This window comes from Corvus hawaiiensis, chromosome 13, assembly GCF_020740725.1.
Source record: "Corvus hawaiiensis isolate bCorHaw1 chromosome 13, bCorHaw1.pri.cur, whole genome shotgun sequence".
Taxonomy (NCBI): domain Eukaryota; kingdom Metazoa; phylum Chordata; class Aves; order Passeriformes; family Corvidae; genus Corvus; species Corvus hawaiiensis.
The window spans coordinates 5,299,609-5,319,367 of NC_063225.1; the positions used below are offsets into that span (position 1 = coordinate 5,299,609).

The following is a 19,759-nucleotide window of genomic DNA, read 5'->3' on the forward strand; positions in this document are numbered from 1 at the left end:
ATCCTATCAAAATACTGCAGCTATCAAAAATCCAGCTAAAAGCGGGATTTAAAACATCAGGCATCCCATGCGAGAGTGCAAAGGGAAGTATGGCACACTGGAGCTCTTGGATCGTGGAAAAATGGTGACCAAAAGCACTGAGGAAGTGCAATACAAACCCTGGCAAGAGTACTGTCTTTCCAGAGTATAAATCCCAATTTGAGCCTAAGTAACAAGGGAGAAAAGTCAAGTGAATGGCTTCCTTTCCTTCAGAAATGCTAAAAGATTTAGAGATGGAGTTCCTTCCCTAATACTTGTGCTTATAATCACAATGTTGTAGCAATCTGCCACAGAATGGGACCTGAATCTATCTTGACAAAGAGGTAAAACCAGGACAGACCCCAGCAGAGCATGTAAGGGTCTAATATCAGACCTGACACATCACATCTAAACATGCTCCTCAAAGCTTACTTACCAAGAGCATTTTCTTTGCAAACTTTGACTGTCCAAGTCAGGAACTGAAGGAACTATTTAAGAGGAGAAAAGATACCATGAGTTTGAAACAGAATTCAAAGCACAAAATAGTAACAAAAATTTAAGACAACGGATCACAGCAAAGGAAGATGAGTAGAGCAGCCAGCCATGATCTGTGAAGTTCCACAAGGAACACTTAGCCTACTAACAGGTCAAAAGCTGAGACCCAGGACAGGGTAATGGCTATACATTCCCCTGGACAGAGTAACAGCTCCATTTAATTTAAGGTAAATGATGACTCCAGACTTCTGGCACAGTTACTGCAGTTCCTAGCTTGTAAAATTGGGGCACTTTAGAAAATGACTCCTTGCGTGGAAGGAATTAGGCACTCAGCCAGTTTGGACTGGACACAAGTCTGCTGGCCCTTTTTTGCCTCTATTCCCATGTGGAGGCCATACCACAACTAGGCTATGTTAGGAGTCCCTGCTCAGGAAAACAAATCATTCAAGTGTCCAAAGCCAGGATCAGAATGTGCAGGAGTGGGATGGCAAGGCAACTGCCTCTGAAGTGTCCTTGCAGGCGTGTGACAGGAGAACCCTTCACAGTGTAACAAAACTGTCCCTTTGACCTGGTGGGGTTTGTGGGAGGAGGCAGGACACACATGTCAGAGCCCACAGATGCCAGCCCCATCTGATAATCTCCTTCCCACACATATGGCTGTGACATGCATCCCAGCCACCACATGAAGGCTGAGGAGCACCTGCTGGGAGGCTGGATCCAGGAGTTTGGACAACGTGGAGAGAACGGTGATGAGTGACTGCGTTTCCTTGGCGTTGAAGTCATCTTCAGCACTGCTGAGTTGGTTCACCAGGGACCTCTGGTCATGGGAAGGAAAACAGTCCCTGAGTGTGAATACATGTTGCAGAAGCAAATAACCAGAAACTGTGGCAGAAAAAGGGATCAGCAGCAAGGAGAATGACAGGGAGTACAAGAAGAGGACTCTTCTCAAGAACAAGTGCTGATTTTTGTTAGGAGTGCTTACATACAGGCCTGCACATGGTCAGTGTGACTTTTAGAATACTCAGGTAAGTTTATGCTGCACTGAAGAACTGAGAGTTCTGTAAATACACATGCACTTCCACCCAGCTCTGCAGGGCATCCTGAAGAAGCTTTCCTTAGGGATCAGAAACCTTACTGAACTGCTAGTGAATCACTGCCACAGTTGCTATCACATACTCAGCCCTGTGGTCAAGCAACAGAGAGCTAGCAGTGTTTCCTGCCAGAATCCCAAAGGCTTTGGAACACTTGCAGCACACAGTGGTACTCACCTGAAACTGTCGGATCTGGAAGGCAGCTTTCTCTGTGACATTAATATCCGTTTCTTCTGCGTCACCATCAGTAATATCTGGCAGAGACAGAGAGGTGCAGAAAAAAAGCTAAATGCCAAGAGCAGAATACAGGATTTATTTCTAAAAGTGGGAAAGACTGCTCACAGCTAGAGGAGGAATACAGACTGCAGAACCACGGTGAGCAGAAAAATGTGTTAAAGGCAAACTTCAAATAGACAAATGCTATATCAGACCCCAACTATCCTCTGTTGACAGACTGAGAGCTCTATAAAGGTAGGTAAAATATATCTCTGGAACTTGTCTCTGGTATGAAAATCTATGCTACTAAGCCCACCTTGTTACAGAGAGACAAGAACCAGACCCATCTCTCCCCTAGTGATGGATAAAGGGTGCTGGGTCCCTACGTGCCCACAGGTGGGCTGGAACCTGGAGAGTAGAAACCAGAGCAGAATTGTACCATGTGCCTACCCAGGGCTTGCAGAAACTGGGGGATCCTGGCAGAGTACAGCTGCTGCACCGTGTTGAAGATCCGCAGCAAACCTTCCAAGCACAGAAGAGAAATGCTTTTGCCCTTCTTCTTCCCTGATTCTTCAACAACGGTGGGAATTGAAGTGTACCTCCAAAGCAGAACCCTGTGGGATGGGAGATGAGATTTACTCCAGTAAAGCTGGCTGCACAGGGAAGGAACTAGATTCTGCTCTTAGGATTGTATTTTTAATATAACTAAATTGGAAGGTCTTTTGCCTATAGGAAAAGGGTGGGGGAAGAGATCTTTTTTAAGAAGATTTTATTTCAATGTCAGCAAAACAGCTACTGCATTCTTCCTGCACAGCTAAATAATTTAATTCTTTCCAGGTGCCAAGAGACCTTCCAATCTCATTTCAAGTCCATCTTTATACACTCATTTCTTCCACCCAGCTTTCCCTCTTTCTCAGACTACCCTGACCACTGGTGTCAAATCTGCCAGTGACAAAAAGAGCTTTTCTCGCGGCAGTTTGGATCTGTGAAATGTCAGAATTCACTACAGGGCTCTCTATAAATAAAATCAGAAAGGTAAAGGCAGGCAAAGCAAAGTAAAAAGCTGTGAGGAAAGCAAAATTGTTTGGCCCAAAGGAGACTTTTCTGTTTGTAGGCAAACATCTTTTTCCTGCTTCCCTAAGCCCACTTCTTCCCTTTTTTGTTCCCTCTCCTTTCTTCTCATTAGTTCTGTTGCCTGCACAGATGATCTTATTCTGTTTCAATGTCCAATCACGCAAAACATGTAGCTCACATGTAGTCCTAATGACTGCAACAAAAATAGCCTCTATTATTTGGGGCGAGACACAAAACCAGCATTATGCATGGCAGGGGTAATTTGCATTTTGTGCTCTCTGCTGACTGGGCTCTGAAAAGACCCCATGCAGATATGACCTAGATTCCAAAAGACATTTACATGGTTCACATTCTTGGATTTCCAAAGGATTAGATGCATGAATGTCTTCAAGCATCTTGCAGAAGTCCTAAACAAATGCTTTCTAAAGCTTGTGTCCCTCATGCATCTGTTTTGTTCCGTAGCTCAAAGTGAATTTTAACTTCAGTGCATTCCAGAGGCCTCAAGAATCCAGCCTGTAATCATCTTACCTTCTCTGTGACAATGAGTGATGAACCAGAAGTCAGAAAGAGGATGAAAATTTTTGATGGCATTTGGTTCTTCCAGACCAAGTTATTAGAGCTGTATCACTCCCTATGGCACAGAAACTGTAGTGCCTCCATGTGATTTCTCAGGAGCACAGAAAGGCAGTGACTTCAACCCAGCAACAACAACTGTTTGACACAGTTAGGGACTGCATTCTTCTTTCAAAACCCCACCTGAGAGTCAAAAATCCCCCAAACGCATTGCTGATGTCTCCACATGCCACACTGACTCACTGTGTGATTTTGCAGAGGTGCTGGAACATCTTCTCTGGATTTTGTCCATCTGGCCCGTCCGTTTGTCCCGTCTCCTCCAGCTGCTGCACCTTCTGCAGAGCGACGCTGACAGCGTAGCGGAGGAACTCCGTGCTAGAGCGCAGCACGGCCAGGCTCTCCTCGTGGCTCTGGGTATTGTCCCTGCAGGGCCAGGAGAACTGTCAGAGAACTGGGGATGCACAGGAGAAGCTCAGGGATGGCCTAAGAGATTCAAAACTTAAATATGCATTTACAAATAATATCACTGACTGAACTCAGGGTGGAAAAGACCCTTTGTTTTGGTAGCTTGTAGGGAAACACTCGGGAGGATAGAGTTGCACCAGCTTTTCCAAGCACACTGACACATGGCTTGAATTGATGTCTGGCTCTGCTCCACAGAGGACTGGACACCTTCTCACCTGAACAGAGCTGTGAGCAGAGTAGAGACAAAACCCATGGACAGGAAGCTCCGTGCAGTTTTGTTGCTCAAGGCAGATTTGTTCTTCCCAGCTTTTTCCCTCAGGATTTCAGAGAGTTTGTTGTAACATGTAAACAGGCCTAGGACATCCTCAAACTTATTCTTACTGCAATAAAGTAGTAGAAAGCATTAATGGAGAAAATGCAGTCTTGGAGTTTCCCATTTGAAGCTTCAGCTGCCAAATTACACGACGACGCTGCCTAAATGATGAAACAAGGACCTATTACATCTCCCGGCCTCCCTCATGGTGTATACCTCACCCAATCCTCCTCAACCTGCTCTTCTACAAAATGTCAGATCCCATCTCCCACAACACATGATATTCAAAAGGAAAACACTCCCCAAGGCTCTGTGAGTGGCTGTGCCACGAGGCACTCATGCTCAGATCACTGATTCTGTGTTGGCACTACCATCCCGTGCCTGAAATGAGGCTGTACTTCAAGGAGCTGGGCAAATAATAGCACAGCTAGTGCTAACGGGTAAGATTTAATGTTTTACCTGAAATTCCCGATGTTGAAATTGTACTCAATCAGAACCTCACAAATTCCCATCACCTGAATGGCATAGATGTTATTTTTCACACCAACACCAGAAGACAGCGAAAAATCTGCTGATTTATCCTGAGAGGTAAAGGGAAAAAGTGAAAAATCTTTTCAAAACCTGACAAGAACTCGGCGTCTTCTCCCACTGAGTCGAACTGAAAATCTGATTTACCAGTTCAAAGTCTTCCAACTCGCTCTTGATCATCCGTCGTGTGACAGATTCTAACATCTCTTCAAAGTTTTGCTCAAATCCCACGCCCTCCTCCTCCTCCTCCTCCTCGTCATCATCCTCAGCTCCTTGGCACAGGCGCACAGTGCTCTTGTACCAGGCGAGACAGTGCTGGATGCAGCAGAGCAGATGGGCCTGCAGGAAGCAGCCACACAGTCACACTCAGCCTTTCAGCTGGAGGTCACTGGCAGAAGTGGACAAGGGCCAGGCTGTTTTAGTGGGATGCAAAGAGCTGGAGCTGCCTTTGGAGCTGCCTTGAGTCTCAAGGATATGCCTCATTCCCAAACTGAGGGGATCACTAATCCCACACACAGCTGCCCAGTTCCAGCTTCAGGCAGTGCTCTCTGCCTGAGCTTTTCTAGATGGGATGTAAAGACTTAACTCCCACTGCTCCCTCCACCCAGACACCTCAGGTGCTGAAGGAGATGGAAAGGGAATTTCCAATGGGACTCTCACTCTAGCTGAAGTGTCTGCTCCCTTCCTGCACACAAGCTTCCTTAGGGGGAAAAAAAAATGATTAATTTGAATTTGTTCCCTTGGAAATCCAACAAATCATTGAGGTCTCATCTCCAGCAATTTCAAAGAAGCAAAACCAAAGGGCAAATTCTTCCCCCTGCTACACACACACATACACTCTGCACAACTGTTTTACGTGGAATTAAGTTAAAGGAGGGAAAAAACCCCGCAGGGTGAACTCAACAGAGGATAACAGAAGTACACTATTCCTAGAGCATTTTTCACACAGGTCCCCACAACCACGATGCTTGGGGAGCTCTAATAAATAGCCTGAGGCAGGGGTGAGATGCCCAGCTCTGTTGCCATTAAAAGAATTGCTCCAGGCTAGAAGAGGCTGAAGAAGCACAAGGTATTCAGCTCCTGCAGCAGGACAACTAAAATGCTAGTAACAGATGAGCTTGCAGCTGTGGCCAGCCAATATAGCTCTTACCAGTGGTTCTTGCAGAAAGATTTGATCTCCTTGAGCCATAATACATCCCTCCAGTTTGAGTGGAGGCAGGAGGTCTGGCTGGGGCAAGTAATATTGCTTTATCTGTCACAGAAAACAAGAAATAAAAATAACCAGTTACTTGGTAACTGAGCCTCTTAAGATGCTTGAGAACAGAGTACAATAATCTTTGTACCCCATTCCAGAGAGCAAAACCTGGCACTGTGATAACAGGACTGCACAAGTACATGAGCCACGTCATCTGCTCTGCTGGTGATTTAAATCCCTTCTTGAGTTACTCCTGTACCTCTCAGCCAGGACACGTCATTGCCCTAAAACAACATCAGCTGACCACTTGCTGTTGTGTTGCCTCAACAAGTAACATCACTTGCACCCCACTGCAGTGTTACCCCTCCTTTAAACAGTGAGGATCAGTAGCTGCTGCTGCTATAGAAAGTTACAGATACATAATGATGCTGTAAAGTTTTACACATTTACACCAACTTCCTATCAAGTGCCCTCTGCTACCCAAAAGCTGTCTTAGCTCTGTTCATGTTCCTTTCTCAGACCCTATACTGTCATGGGAAAGCTGGAATTAGTCAGCATGAACTCTATGGATGATTAAAGGGAAGAAAATTACTTGTCTCAAAGAAAGCACAGCCTGTCCAATGGATTGAGGAAATGTGATTGTCTTGTTGCCATGAGCAACACTGCTGGGGGATGAGTTAATCCTCCCAGATCCTACATGGACTTGGGTATTCTCCCGATGGGAGGACAGCAACATTAATTACTGTGTCAGCACATATCCTTGGGGAAGTATGGGAGGGTAACTGCTGGGCACTGCTAAGGAACAGGGAGAGCACAAAGAACTTCTCTGGGCTCACACTTCCCACAGCACTGAAGAACTGAAGGGTTGGAAAGGGCTCCAGGAGATCCTTCCTCTTCCACCCTTTGACAGGATATGAATCCTTCTCCAGACATTTACCTAGTCTCCTCTCTCAGCATAGCAGGGGTTTGAACATCTCTTATAGGGAAGTGCCACAGCACTCAAACATGTTTGCAGTGTGAGGGAGAACGATTTCCCCAATATTTAACCTGAATTGTTTGCCATACTGGTTGAAGTGCAGAATTCTTAGAGTCCCTGCAGCCCCACCACGGAGCAGGACTTTACCTGGGACAACAGTGTTTCCATTATAGAGCTGGCCAGCTGGGAGTTCCTGCGAAGGACATCATAAAAACCCTGGAGACAGGAAGGAAGGACAGGTTGGCTGACACAGCAGAGAATATGAACCACGGGCATAATAAGTTGGCATCATAAGACAGCAACGACACTTTGGCACTGCAAGGAACCATGAGGAAGTTACAATGTGCTCAGTGTAAAACTCCATACCTGGCAAGGCAAAGGCACCACAGAAAGAAGGTATGAATCAGAAAGAGTATGAATTTCCTCACAGGGGCCCTCTCACAAGCTGTATCTCCCTAGCAGCAGTGGCAGCAAGCCCAGAGTGACTTTCACTGCTATTTAACACTAGCACAAGATCCAACTTCAAACTGTGAAATCCTGCTTCAAAGGCAAAACAAGCCAGTGGGGAAACTGTAGGAGGCAACAAATCCTGCAGACTGAGAAAACTCAGTGGATGGATAAAGCAAGCACAAGTTTTCTAGCAACAGTGATGAACGCACCCAGAACTTGCAGCTCACCAAAGGTCAATCCAACCCAAGGCAAGAAGGAAACAAAATCTCTCTGACCTGTACAGGTTTTTTTCCTCAAGGTGATAGTACACCACGGTTATAACACAACCTAAGATATGCACCCAAAAATGGCCCTTTATAACAGGCCTGTCACAACAGACCTAAGGACAGCCAAGCTTTTAGAAACTTGGAAAGGAAGAGGAGAAAAGACAGATCCCTGATGCAGGCTCTAAGGAAGTTTCTTCATGCTTTCCAGACAGGGTTTTCTTTGGAGCCCATAATTAACTCTCAACAGCTCCACATCTACCCAGTGCCTGTTGTACCACTCCTCCTCACTGGGCATCAAACACGCTTCCCATTCCCTAGGCCCTACCACAGCAAGACAGACTTTGACGTATTTTTGCTCTTAAACGACGCATGAGCTAAAGAAGATACATCAACGTGTCTTTGGGTTTGTAACAGTCAAAAAAAAAAAAACAGCAGAAGGATTGAAAACATGGTACACATGTCCCATGAAGAACAGAACTGAGCTGAAAGGCTGTTTTTCACAATAACATGACTGTTATTTACCTGAGGCTAGAGAAGAATCAGACCACAGAAGAGCTTGTGGCTGTTTAAGAGACAGAGGAAACCATGTTTACCTCATATAACATGAGTCGAACGTCTGCTTGCTGGCTCAAGCACCGCCTCAGGCTGCCCAGGATTTCTAGGCAGAAGGCCTCATTAGCTGCAGAATTATAGCAGGCATGAACATCTGCCTGGACCTGAGAAGGAACATTAGTCACGTTATACTGGTTACAACATCACTACACAGGAGCAAGGTGATAAGGGTCTGGCCCCTGAACAATCACTGAGATAGTCCCTGTGCTGCCAGGCTCCTCATCATTGTCATGGAGCAGTGGGAATGCTCCCCAGAACACTGGTGCTGTAAGAGAGAGTAACTCTGAGAAGCAACATCTCTAGGCCAGCTTCTCTTTGCACATTGCACTTCCCAAAGCTTTACTTCTAGGAAGGAAATTCCCTGCTGGATTTCCAGGACTAATCCTTACTAAAGCTGTATTTCCATTCTGGGGGAACGCTCCCCTTTTGAGTTGTTTCAAACAGTGCATATTAGACACCAGACTGTCTCCCATGTCCACACAGGGACTGCAGAACAGCACTTACCTGCGTGGCACCAATGGCCTGGCTGCACTGGGAAGAGGACAGGCTGCCCAGAACCTTAAAATTTCTTAACAGGAGCAAAAAGCCAGCGACCGCAGCTTTACGAGCATCGAGCTGCCTGGGAATTGGGACAGGAGAGAGGGTTACATATGAAAACATGGAAGCAAGAAGCTCAGAAGCACATGAAATGTCAACTCAGCAATGAAGAAAAGGCCACAAGTACAGAGTGACTGGGCCCCATACAACTGTATTTCCCAAAAGGGCAGTGCAGCCCCAAACAGTCAAGAGCTTGGCAGTTTGCTGGGAACTCCCTTACTCTACACTCTCACAATATTCCATTTCCTTTCTGTCCTTACAGTGCTCACACTCAGGGAGTGCCCAGGCCAAGACACAAGTGTTAAATGTCCCTGGAAAGTTGGGAGAGTCTCACAGACCTCAGAGTTGGAAAATTCCTATCAAAAATCTGGTGTTCACCTTTTCTCACAAACCCCCAGTCTTTCCCAAGACCGAGACCCTTGCTTTGAAAAATAATCCTAAATTTTGAATTCTATATTCATAACCAGGCAGCCACTGGCCAACAAAATCCAGTCTACAATCACAGCAGAATGGTTTGCTCAAAGCATGACCAAGACAACACCTTGTAAGGGATCAGAGGGAACGTGGCAGCTCAGCATTCTGATCAGTGCTTCCTTCCAGACCCTCCTTGGATGTACTCAGCTCTGCTAGACACATGCTGGAAGTGGTTTTCATTTTGCCTATGTATTTGGAGTTCCCAACAGCTTTCTGAACTTGCAAAGCCCATTCATTCAGCTGGGGGTTGGGATTTGTGTCTCAGTTCAGTGGAGCTGTGACTGTACCACAGTTCTAGGCTAAAGGGACAGGAAATGTCATTATCTAGCTATGGGAAGAACACAGTAAGTAGATACTTAGCCAAAATAAAAAATACTTCTGCTTCAAAACCAGAAATGAGTTGTAGAAATTTTTTCAAAGAATCCCCTCCCCATCTTACCTGGAAAAGATAGCTTTTTGGAGAACAAGTATCAGGGAGTCCCTCACTGACATGCTGACTTTGAGCAGAGGCTGGAAAGGAAAATAACCTTTGGAGAGAAAAGCACTAAGGCATGCCAAGCCCTTGGGGCATATGAGCTCATCTTCCTCTGGCCCATCTGGCCCTGCATTTTCAGTACTGTCGTCAGTACAGTAGGAGAACCAAAACATTTTAAAATAGACAAGAAAACCCATAGAGCTGTGGCAGTGAGACACCCTAGCAGGTTAGTGAGGACACAGTGCAAGGGTTTGGGAAAATAACTGTTACCCCAGGCTGGACAAAGCAAGTAAAAGTTAAAACACCAGGGCAATATCTCAGCCCAGGCAAAGAGGAATACTGACATGGAGCTTGGAAGGAGAAAAATCAACGTGACAGCTACAGCTGTTCAGCTAAACACTGTAGACTTAGTTTTCTACAGGGTGCAGCATCTGGGCATCTTCCAGATGAAAGGTCAGCACAGAGCGGTTTTGGTCCCATGCCAGCCCACGCCATATGCTTTTTGCTAGAGGGCACATGCAAATCCATGCTTGAAGAACAGTCCCATGCTACACTGAACAACCCACAGCAGAGAATGAAGGCTTATTTTATGAGGAGGGTTATCAGATCATGCATATAATTGTGGCCCAGAGCTGTCACTGGAACTAAACTAGCAAGGATATCCATGGAAAAATGCAAAGCTTTACCTGTACTGCCCGGAGGAGCCCTTGCACTGTGTCGATGGGCAGAAAGGACAAATTGTCAAAGGTCTCTGTGACTTTGGAGGATGAAGTCTGAAGCACAAGAGGAGCAGACACAACAATATTGGACAGCAAGTCTGAAAAATAAAAGGACAAAAATAACAGCTAATGCCAAGGGGCCAGAAAAGCCTGAGCAGAAGATGTCTGTAGAGCTAACAACTACAAACTAATCAAAGACCTTCCATTACACAGAGAGGTCACGATAAGATGAGCATCGAAAAACTGAGTCTACTGCAGGCACCAAGTGTTAAAAATGCTCCCAGCCCAGCTGAAGAGCCTCACCCCACCAGAGGGCACTGAGGTGTAAGGGAAGAGGCTGCAGCACTGACATCCCAGCAGCCCCAGTGGCTCCCAAGCCCAAGGACGAGGAGACGGCAAGGCTGGCAATGTGGAACAGGCAACTGACTGATGATTCTGACTTTCTGTGCGTCAGCTGTTCCATGGCAACTGCCTGCAAACATATTTTTCACCTGTGATGAATACAAGGCAGTCTGATGCAACTGATACCTCAGTCAGAGGAGAAGGAACGACTGATTTTCTTGGCTTCAGGTCACTTCAGCAGGAGCTTCAGCAACCAAATCACATCCTGGGCTGCATCAAAAGCAGCTTGGCCAGCAGGTTGAGGGAGGAGATTCTCCTTCTCTACTCCACTCTGGTTAGAGCCCCCTTGGAGTACTGTGTCCAGCTCTGGGGTCCTCAGCACAAGCAGGACAGAGACCTGTTGGAGCAGGTCCAGAGGGGCACAAAAATGCTGAGAGGGCACCTCTGCTACTGAGATGGGCTGAGAGAGTTGGGGCTGGTCAGCCTGGAGAAGCAAAGGCTTTGGGGAGACCTTGGTGTAGCCTTTTGGTACTCAAATGGGGTTTATAAGATGGGGACAGGCTTTTTATCAGTAGCTGTTGTTATAAGAATAGGGCTAACAGTTTTAAACTAAAAGAAGGTAGATTCAGAGATGATATAGAGAAGAAATTTTTTACAGTGAGGGTGGTGAAACATTGGCACAGGTTGCCCAGCGAGGTGGTGGTGGATGCCCCATCCCTGGAAACATTCAAGGTCATGTTGGATGGGGCTCTGAGCAACCTGATCTAGTGGAAGATCTCCGTGCTCATTACAGGGCAGTGGACTAGATGACCTTCAAAGGTCCCATCCAACCCAAACCCAGTTCTGTGATTTTATAATGTGTTTTGAGAAGCTGTGTTGTGACTGTCCACAGAACAAGAGCACATTTTTCTCTCTTTCCTGTTACCTATGAAGTGGCTGACAGGAGATGCTGCTTTTGTGAGGACTCTGTTCAGGACCTGCTCAAGAATATCACTTCTGATGGGCTCATGAACCTGAATGAGAAAGAAAATAAATAAAAATCAAAACCTTTCAGATATTCCTGTACTTCACAGCCCAGGCATTGTACAGTACAAAGCAAATCCAGATCTGACAGGAAAGCAAGGATGGTCACCAGAAGTCCCCTTTCAGCTAAGTCCACACAAACTGATTCAGATTTCATCCCACAGAACAATCAGAACCAGCACATCAGGGGACACACTGTACACTCAGGACATAATGGTGCCAGTCATCTATGGGATGAAAATTTACCAATTTGGTGAAGGTGAATGGGTTTCAATCCCACCTTGTCAGATTTTATCTGTACCTCTGAATTTCTCTACTTTCTCTACCTCTGCAGTTTCTTGGAAACTGCAATAGGGATTACACAAGTATCATGACAGCTGGAACAGATTAGAATTAGATCTTCATGAGGATGGCCTCTTCTGGCTGGAAAGGGGCAAATAGGAGATGAAATCTAGTATTGTTTCCAAAACACTCACAAAGGATACAAAGCAAGTAAGGTTTTGACACCATTTACCAAGAGAGAATAAGAACAGAGTTAATTCTCCCCTCACCAAAAAAAAACTTCTCCAAAACAAGCACTACCTTAAATGTTTCCAGCAGGATACTTGCTCCCAGTCTGCAAGCTTGCTGGGCTGGCATTTTTGAAAGGCCATAGCTGTTATCAGCAGCTTTTCCTCCAAAGGGCTTTTTGGGTTCATAGGATTCCATTAGGCTGAAGCCAAGATCCACCAGGCCCTGAGTAACATGGTCCCAGCCAAATGCACTGAGGGGAACATTAAATGGACGAGGAAAGAAACAACTTAGTCACAGGAAAGTTTAGATTAGAGCTGTCTGAGGTAAAATCTTCTGCAGTCATTCCAGTGTCCAAAGCAGCAGTGAGAGACACTTGATGACAGCAGGGAAGATGACAACCCTGACAACCCTGTGACTGTCTTTGGGCTGAGCACACCTCTGCAGTCCTGGTTGTCCATCAGAATTCCTCTGCAGCCCAAAGGTCTCCTTGCCATGGGGAATGATGTGCACTCAGGCCTGATCTGAGCATAACAGCAGAGTATAGCTGGGATGCAAGAATATCCTACTGATCCCAAGATCTTCCAGTTGGAGAGAAAGAGAAGGGGAATGCCTCCCATCAAACCAAAGGGCAGCTGGTGACAGACCAGAGCTATCCCACAGGATGTTTAAAGGACTAACCGGTGAACCAGATTAAACAGTGAACCTATTCCTCATCCCTTGATCAGAACACAAACTACAGCCAGCAGCATGACTCACACTGCAGATTAGGCCCTGATCAGTTTAGCCCTTTGTACCACCAGGCCCTGAGATTTGAGGTAAAAGGAGCAGATTTATACAGTCGCATGTTGGGGTTTTTTTTTTTTAATTCACTAATATAAAACTGGGATAAAACCTTTGGATTTTGACACTGATCCCTGCTGGCACATGGTCAGAAGTATTTAGCATCCCAGAGTGTTTTAGCAAGGCTGAAACTCTCCCAACTCCCAAACCTCATTGAATGTTCTGCAGCATGTGGCAACAACTCACCTATTTTTCACCACTTCCAGAATGACAGCAGTTATATCATATTGTTGAGGAAACAAATCCTGCAGAAACTTGGAGGCCTGAAGGAACTGCAGGTCCTTGCAGCTTCTTGTGATTGATGTTTTCAAGAACTCAAATATCTGGAACATAAAATCATTAAGTGTGAGGAAATGATCTTTGAAATGGGACCTGTGTAGTCTTGGGTATGTTCCAGTAAGAGCACCAGCCAGACACAAGTTCCAGTGCAGCCTGCCAAAAATCTTAACTCACTTCTTTGTCAGGACAAATACACCAGTCTCATTAAGTGCCTCAAGGAGGGTAACTTGCTGCCAGGTGCTCTTCATGTGGCCACCACAGAGCCAAAACATTAGAAAAATAAGACTGCTTTTCTTCTCATCCTACAATACCAACCCACAGGAATCACTGCTCTGGAAAACTGTGATATTGCTCTGGGGTCTTTTAGAGTGTTTAGTAAAGTACAGCATACCAATGATCTAATTACCCATGAGTATCCTGAAACCATTTTAAGCCTAATTCTGATGGGACTATGACCTTCCCATGCTTCCTTTCCTTTACAGGGAGTGCAGAGTGCATTCTCGTGGAAGTTCTCTGCAAGCTTATCAAGCGCATACCTGCTCTTGCAGTCTGTGTTTTACAGCAACCGACAGCAGAAGAGCCACGCTGAAGGGACACAGTGCTCTACCAGGGTCCTTCTGTTGCTCAGTCTAGGAAACAGCAAGGAAGCAGTGAGAAAGCTTGTTATCTTCAACTGAAACACCCTGGAAATTCAGGAAGCCATCAGGCACATGTCTCTTCAAATGTATCACAGCACTCGCTAAAGAGAACCTGACTGCAGCCATAAAATTATTTAATCCCTTGTCCAGATAATAAACTAAGTTTTTAAACCCTGCTTCAATATCTTCAGGAACAGTGCCTGCTCCATCTTTGCCATACCTTCAGATGTCTAATTAGCTCCTCGCCCAGGTCCTGGTCCAGGTTGATGACAGAAACAATGTGGAGAATAACGGTGCCTTCCACGTGCCGCAGCTGGTCCAGGGGCATTGTGGCTACCTCAAGGTCCAGTGACCTGTAAGTTTTACCAGAAAATAATGTGCCATCCAAAGCCAGGAATCATTCCTGATGGATCAAGGAGGATGTTCTTTTACGAGGTTTAACCATTCAAGGAGCCCTGGGCAGGACCTGTGTGACTACAAACGCCCAGGAAGTAAAGAAAGGGGGTGACAGAGCAAGAACTTACTGTGGAACTCTCTGTTCTTCCTTCTGTCTCTTATCCAGCTGATTGAAAAAACGGATGATTCCTTCCAAAACAGTCTTCTTACTGCCCTGCAAGGCAGGACATTACATTGAGCCATTGTAGCGCCTGCAGTGTCCCAGAGAACAGGACTCTATTCCCACACCTATCACAAATCTCAGGGTATCCTTCAATTCCCCCCCATAAATTGCTAAGGCAGCGGAGGGCTCCTGTGTGGCTCATTTCCAGATTTCCAGTTTGCATATTTCTTTTGACTGCATCATTGAAGAACTGGAAAAAACTCAAGCTCTCAGATGTTCTGATTGTCTTTTTTTTTTTTTTTGAAGTTGCTATTAATTAGAAAGGATCCTTTATGTTTTAATCAATTGGGAAGGCTTTCAAACTCCTAACCTTAAATCTAACAATATATTTTGTCCAGTGGACCCAAATGACCCTCTATAACACACAAATAATTTGTCTTTGGATCTTTTTGGCACTGACTCGGTCACAAATGAAGCAAACAAAAGAGCCAGATCACCCTGTCAAAGGGCAGAGATGTCCCTGTCAGTCTCTGCTCTGGAGAAGGGGACATTCCCAGTACAAGTGAGACGACAGCCCAGTAGACAATCATAGTGCATGAGCTATTATTATAGTGTGCAGATCAGAGAGAGTGAGCAAAACCACACTGAAAAAACCCAATCCTCTCTGCTGCCTGCTAGGTCTGTGCTCATCCCTTATTTCCCAAAGGTTTGCTTCTTTTCCCACAAGGAAGACCAAGATCCCATCTTTCTCTGAGCACTCAGATTCTTCAGGCTAGAGGGAGTTAAAGGAAACAAAACCTACTGATGTCCTGTTGTGTCCCTACATCATGATTTGGGAACAATCAGAATCCCTGCCAAAATCCAGACTATAGATCAGTCTGGAGATTTTTTTCCTGATGGTATAAACTTAAGGGAAATCCAGCTCCTGTAAGCTTTTACCTTTGCAGAAAGCAGCAGCAGCTGATAGACCAGAGGGGGGATTTCCTGCAGGTCTAATTTGGAGAACATCCTAAGGACCTTTTCCACCACAAACTGCAGCTCCTCTCCTGATAGCGGAATATCCCTGTTGAATCAAAGATTTTTTTACATTAATATATTGTTTATTTGCCAAGGTTCACTCACACATAGAATAAAAACCATGATGCCATTCCCAGATGTATTCTGTATCCAAAGGATCCAGTGTGGATGTTCATTGACCAACCATCCATGGGGCTGTGCTGGGTATGGTCAGACCCATACTACTTGTGAAATAGGACACAGACATGACCACAGCACAAGGCAGTGTTGATGCTGAAGGGAAAAAGAATTACCTGAACATGTTGGCAAGATGTATTACACACTGAGGATCCCACCTGGTAAAACAAAGATATGTTGGAAGATTGAAAGCAAGCAGGATTATCATCTAGCTCTTCCCTCCTACACAATTATTCAATGTCACCATTTCCCTGTCACACTCTGATACTAAAATTAGAAGCCAGATTTCCACCAGAAATCATTAGCACCAACCTAACCACCCACATTTACACAGTTCTGAACTGCCCCAGCCCCTCTAATAACAAATACCAGAAAACGAATACAAGCACTTCCTGAGACCAGTTCATGCAAGAGTCTCACAGGATTTGGGAACAGGATGCTCCCCTGCCTTCCCAGCTAGGGAAGACACTGTCACAGAGGGCACAGATTCAAGGATGACAGGACACACAGCTCATGGTGATGCCTTTTTCCAAGCACAATGTGAAACACAATGTTTTGCCACGTAACCAAGAGCTGGCAGATGCACGTACTTGCTGGAGCAGAGGGTATTTATCAGCTGTTTCTTAAACTCTTCCCCATTCAGTTCACCTGAAAAAGCAAGAGTCTTAGGAGCTGATTCCAGAGGAAGGGAGGACAAGCTGAAGAGAAGCAGCTGATACGAGTTACCTTTCCCATAAGCCAGGTTCTCCTTTGAACTGGCCAGTGCAGTGAGAACAGTGGAAAACAGCTCCAAGGATTTCCCGTTGGTCAGGCTGCCACCTTTAATAACATCCACAAATAGGTTGGCAAGCTCGGCCAAGGCGTGGCCTGGCAGCTGGCGGGCCTGGGGGAACGCACAACAGGAGAGAGCCTGAGGCAGTGCACAGAATTCCACATATACATCCAAACTGTCACCAAAAACCAGCAGAAGACAGAATTTCTTACAAGGAAATGCTCCCTTTAAAGGAGAATTCAGCCCTGAGATCTCTGTTTTGTACTGTCCTTTGCAGAACAGAGCAATAAATCAAGATGATGTGATTATAGAGTAGAGTTTTGAGCCTAAGACTAAATATCTAAAGATAATCAAATTCACACACAGAGCCAATTCCAATACCAGCTAACTTAGTCTAGGGAAGCTCCGTGGAAAGGATACAACTAATTTTCCTCAGTGGTTTAGGGAAGTATCTCAATTACATATTAAATTATACCCAGCAGAGCCCAGGAAAGCCAGCCCAAAGGAGCTTTACCTCCAGCATCAGCAGTCCTATGATTTCAGACACCTTGCCCAAATGCAGGTCCCCTGACTCCACTAGTGGGACGCAGTGCTTGTAAACCTGGAGTCTCCTGAGAACACCACTTCTCTGGGAGCAGGGGGAGCCTTACAGCGAGCAAATAGAGGGACAAAAGAATGGGAAAAAAAGTTATGCAAGTAACAACGTGTTGCTAAACGACAGGAAATCAGCAGGGATAAACTGTCACCTGGCAGCAACTTCCTATTTTACATCTGACAAAACAAATAAAAAAACCCCAGAGCACAGGAAATGAGATACTTGGATAAAGCGCTCAGCCACCCTGTTATCATTCAACCTGCTGCCGGAGATCAGGAAGTGCCCAAATTTTGAGAAGAACCAGGTTGGCAGTCAGTTCTCACCTGGCCAGCTCAGTGCTACTCCAAGGTACCTAAGGGCTCTCAAAAGCAAATCCCGCTTACCACGGGCTCATCACAGCTCTAGTCCAGCTTGCTGTGTCCCCGCACGTACTTCTGGACGTCGTGCTTCCCCGTGACAGCGGTTTTTTTACGAAAAGTGACACTTCCCTGTGCTGCTGCACCCACCGGCCCCAGGCAGCCCCCCGAGCGCAGCTCACACACCACTCACCTTTGAAGATCCCTCTCAGCAAAGCCGCCGTCTCCCTCCCCTTCAGCGCCTGCCTGGTCACCATGTCGCCCAGCTGCAAGAGAAGGGGACGCCGTCAGCCGCCCCCCGCCCGCGGAGCAGCCCCGGCGGCGCATCCCCGCTCCCCGCCCGGCCCGCGGGCACCGCGCACCTCGCCCTCCGCCAGGCTCTGCAGGGCCTCCTGCAGCCGCTCGGGGCCCTCCTGGGCCGCCAGCGACAGGATGCGCTCGGCCATGGGGCCGCGGGGCCGCCCGGGACGGCCGGGCCGCAGCTCCGTGCCCCCGAAATTCCCGCCCGGAAGCGCCCGCGCGTCACCCCGGGAACAGCTCCCGCCCCCGGTGCGCGCTTCCCGCCCCGCCGCGCCCGGGGCCGCGGGTTCGAGTCCCACGCGGGGCGGGCAGCGTGGGGCGCAGCGCGGCGGGCGGTGTCACCGAGTCACAGAATCCCAGCGTGGGTCCGGAGGGAAGGCACCGCAGCGGGTCATCTGGTCCGACCTCCCTGCTCAAGCAGGGTCGGCCTAGAGCACATGGCTGGCACAGGACTGCGGCCAGATGGTTCTGGAATATCGCCAGTGAGGGAGACTCCACGGCCTCTCTGGGCAGCCTGTTCCGGTGCGTGGGCACTGCGCAGTGAAGAAGTTAATGGAGTGGGGTGCAGGCACGTGGGGTGCAGGCACGTGGGATGGGCAGCCGGGGGTACCGGGGCATTTGGCACAAAGTGCCCATTCAGGGCCACCCCGCATCAGCAGCGAGTGCCACCCACGTGGGCTTTGGATACATTCGAGTAAACCCCTTAATTCCGGGGGACACGAGGGCTGGCCTGGAGCGTACCAGGAGGTGTAGCCCGTCTTTAAGCAGCAGGATTTGGCCAAAGGATCAGGTGCCAGCGCAGCGTGGGAGCTTTCGAAAGCCCCGTGCTCACGTGGAGCTGCTGAGCGAGGGGAGCGGGTTTCACATGGGAGGAGGGGGATAGCCAGACCTGGAAGAGAGATGCACTTAGGGCTCTGTCGCAATACATCAGGGTGGCGTCCCCCTTGGGGCTGCCACCTCTTTCCTTGAGACCCGTTCAGCCAGGACAAAACACTTGCTCTGTGATGCCAGGGCTTGTACGTGTGTCTGCAAAACTATTTCAACTGTGATGACCATGCTGGCCAGGATGCCCAGGTGGCCCGGGGATCACAGGTTCTCTCTGCCACCCCAACAGAGCATTATTGGGTCTATTTGGGAAAACCCCATGCTGATGATGTCCCCCTGTTATGCACTGTCTTGCGCTGAGCTGCAGACAAAGGTCCAACGAGCTGTAGGAGGGAGCTGAGCCTTGCAGCGGGGAATGGGGACGGGAGGGTTGGGGGTCTCCTCTGAAGAGCAGCGCACAGTGCCTCTGGCCACAGCGGCATTGCTCAGGGTTTTGGTACAGGTCCAGGTTTTCCCTCAGCAGCACCCCCTCCTTTCCTCTGGAGTCTCGTGCCTTCCTCCCTCCCTCACACTGGGATCTCAGCTCTGCTCGCAGGACAGCCCTGTGTGGAAACCAAATCCGTAAATCCCAGAGGCATTACAAAACATGCCTTGTGTAAGATCCTTCAGCCCTGCTCTGGTGCTTAACCCGACCCTACCACCTCCCCAAAATCCCCATTGTGGTAAGAGCTTGGCCAAGCTCCTCTCTTGGGCTTGAGCACAGCTCCATCCTCACCACATCCTCACCCATCTCCCACAACCCTTGACCCAAAGAATTGAGGCTGCAAGGGCTCTCCTGCTCTATGTAGCTTCAGCATGCTGGGACGTCCCAGAAAACCCGTTTTGCCATCCTGCAGCACCCACATGTGGACTCAGCTTGGTTTCTGCCACATTCAGGGGTTCCCCTCGCTTATGGGTCTGTGGCATCACCGTGGTGGTGGAATGGT

At 47.5% G+C, this 19,759-nt stretch overlaps 1 protein-coding gene across 2 annotated transcripts in view; it reads right to left on the bottom strand.

Moving 5' to 3' along the window:
* FANCI (FA complementation group I) overlaps positions 1-18,157 on the bottom strand; it is a 23,546-nt gene extending 5,389 nt beyond the window's left edge. For both annotated transcript variants that reach the window (XM_048318025.1, XM_048318024.1), the window contains exons 1-27: positions 18,011-18,157; positions 17,842-17,914; positions 17,212-17,342; positions 16,652-16,808; positions 16,516-16,573; positions 16,042-16,083; positions 15,671-15,794; positions 14,697-14,782; positions 14,393-14,525; positions 14,071-14,163; positions 13,442-13,578; positions 12,485-12,665; positions 11,805-11,892; positions 10,505-10,635; positions 9,783-9,853; positions 8,777-8,891; positions 8,254-8,376; positions 7,092-7,160; positions 5,924-6,025; positions 4,921-5,112; positions 4,705-4,826; positions 4,148-4,312; positions 3,711-3,890; positions 2,271-2,434; positions 1,782-1,858; positions 1,214-1,330; positions 455-506 (exon numbers count right to left, since the gene is read on the bottom strand). In XM_048318025.1, coding sequence (XP_048173982.1) covers positions 455-506; positions 1,214-1,330; positions 1,782-1,858; positions 2,271-2,434; positions 3,711-3,890; positions 4,148-4,312; positions 4,705-4,826; positions 4,921-5,112; positions 5,924-6,025; positions 7,092-7,160; positions 8,254-8,376; positions 8,777-8,891; positions 9,783-9,853; positions 10,505-10,635; positions 11,805-11,892; positions 12,485-12,665; positions 13,442-13,578; positions 14,071-14,163; positions 14,393-14,525; positions 14,697-14,782; positions 15,671-15,794; positions 16,042-16,083; positions 16,516-16,573; positions 16,652-16,808; positions 17,212-17,342; positions 17,842-17,914; positions 18,011-18,094 — 3,067 coding nt within the window. In that variant the 5' untranslated portion in view covers positions 18,095-18,157. The remainder of the gene's footprint in view (positions 1-454; positions 507-1,213; positions 1,331-1,781; positions 1,859-2,270; positions 2,435-3,710; positions 3,891-4,147; positions 4,313-4,704; positions 4,827-4,920; positions 5,113-5,923; positions 6,026-7,091; positions 7,161-8,253; positions 8,377-8,776; positions 8,892-9,782; positions 9,854-10,504; positions 10,636-11,804; positions 11,893-12,484; positions 12,666-13,441; positions 13,579-14,070; positions 14,164-14,392; positions 14,526-14,696; positions 14,783-15,670; positions 15,795-16,041; positions 16,084-16,515; positions 16,574-16,651; positions 16,809-17,211; positions 17,343-17,841; positions 17,915-18,010) is intronic.
* Between the last annotated feature and the right edge of the window lie 1,602 nt (positions 18,158-19,759).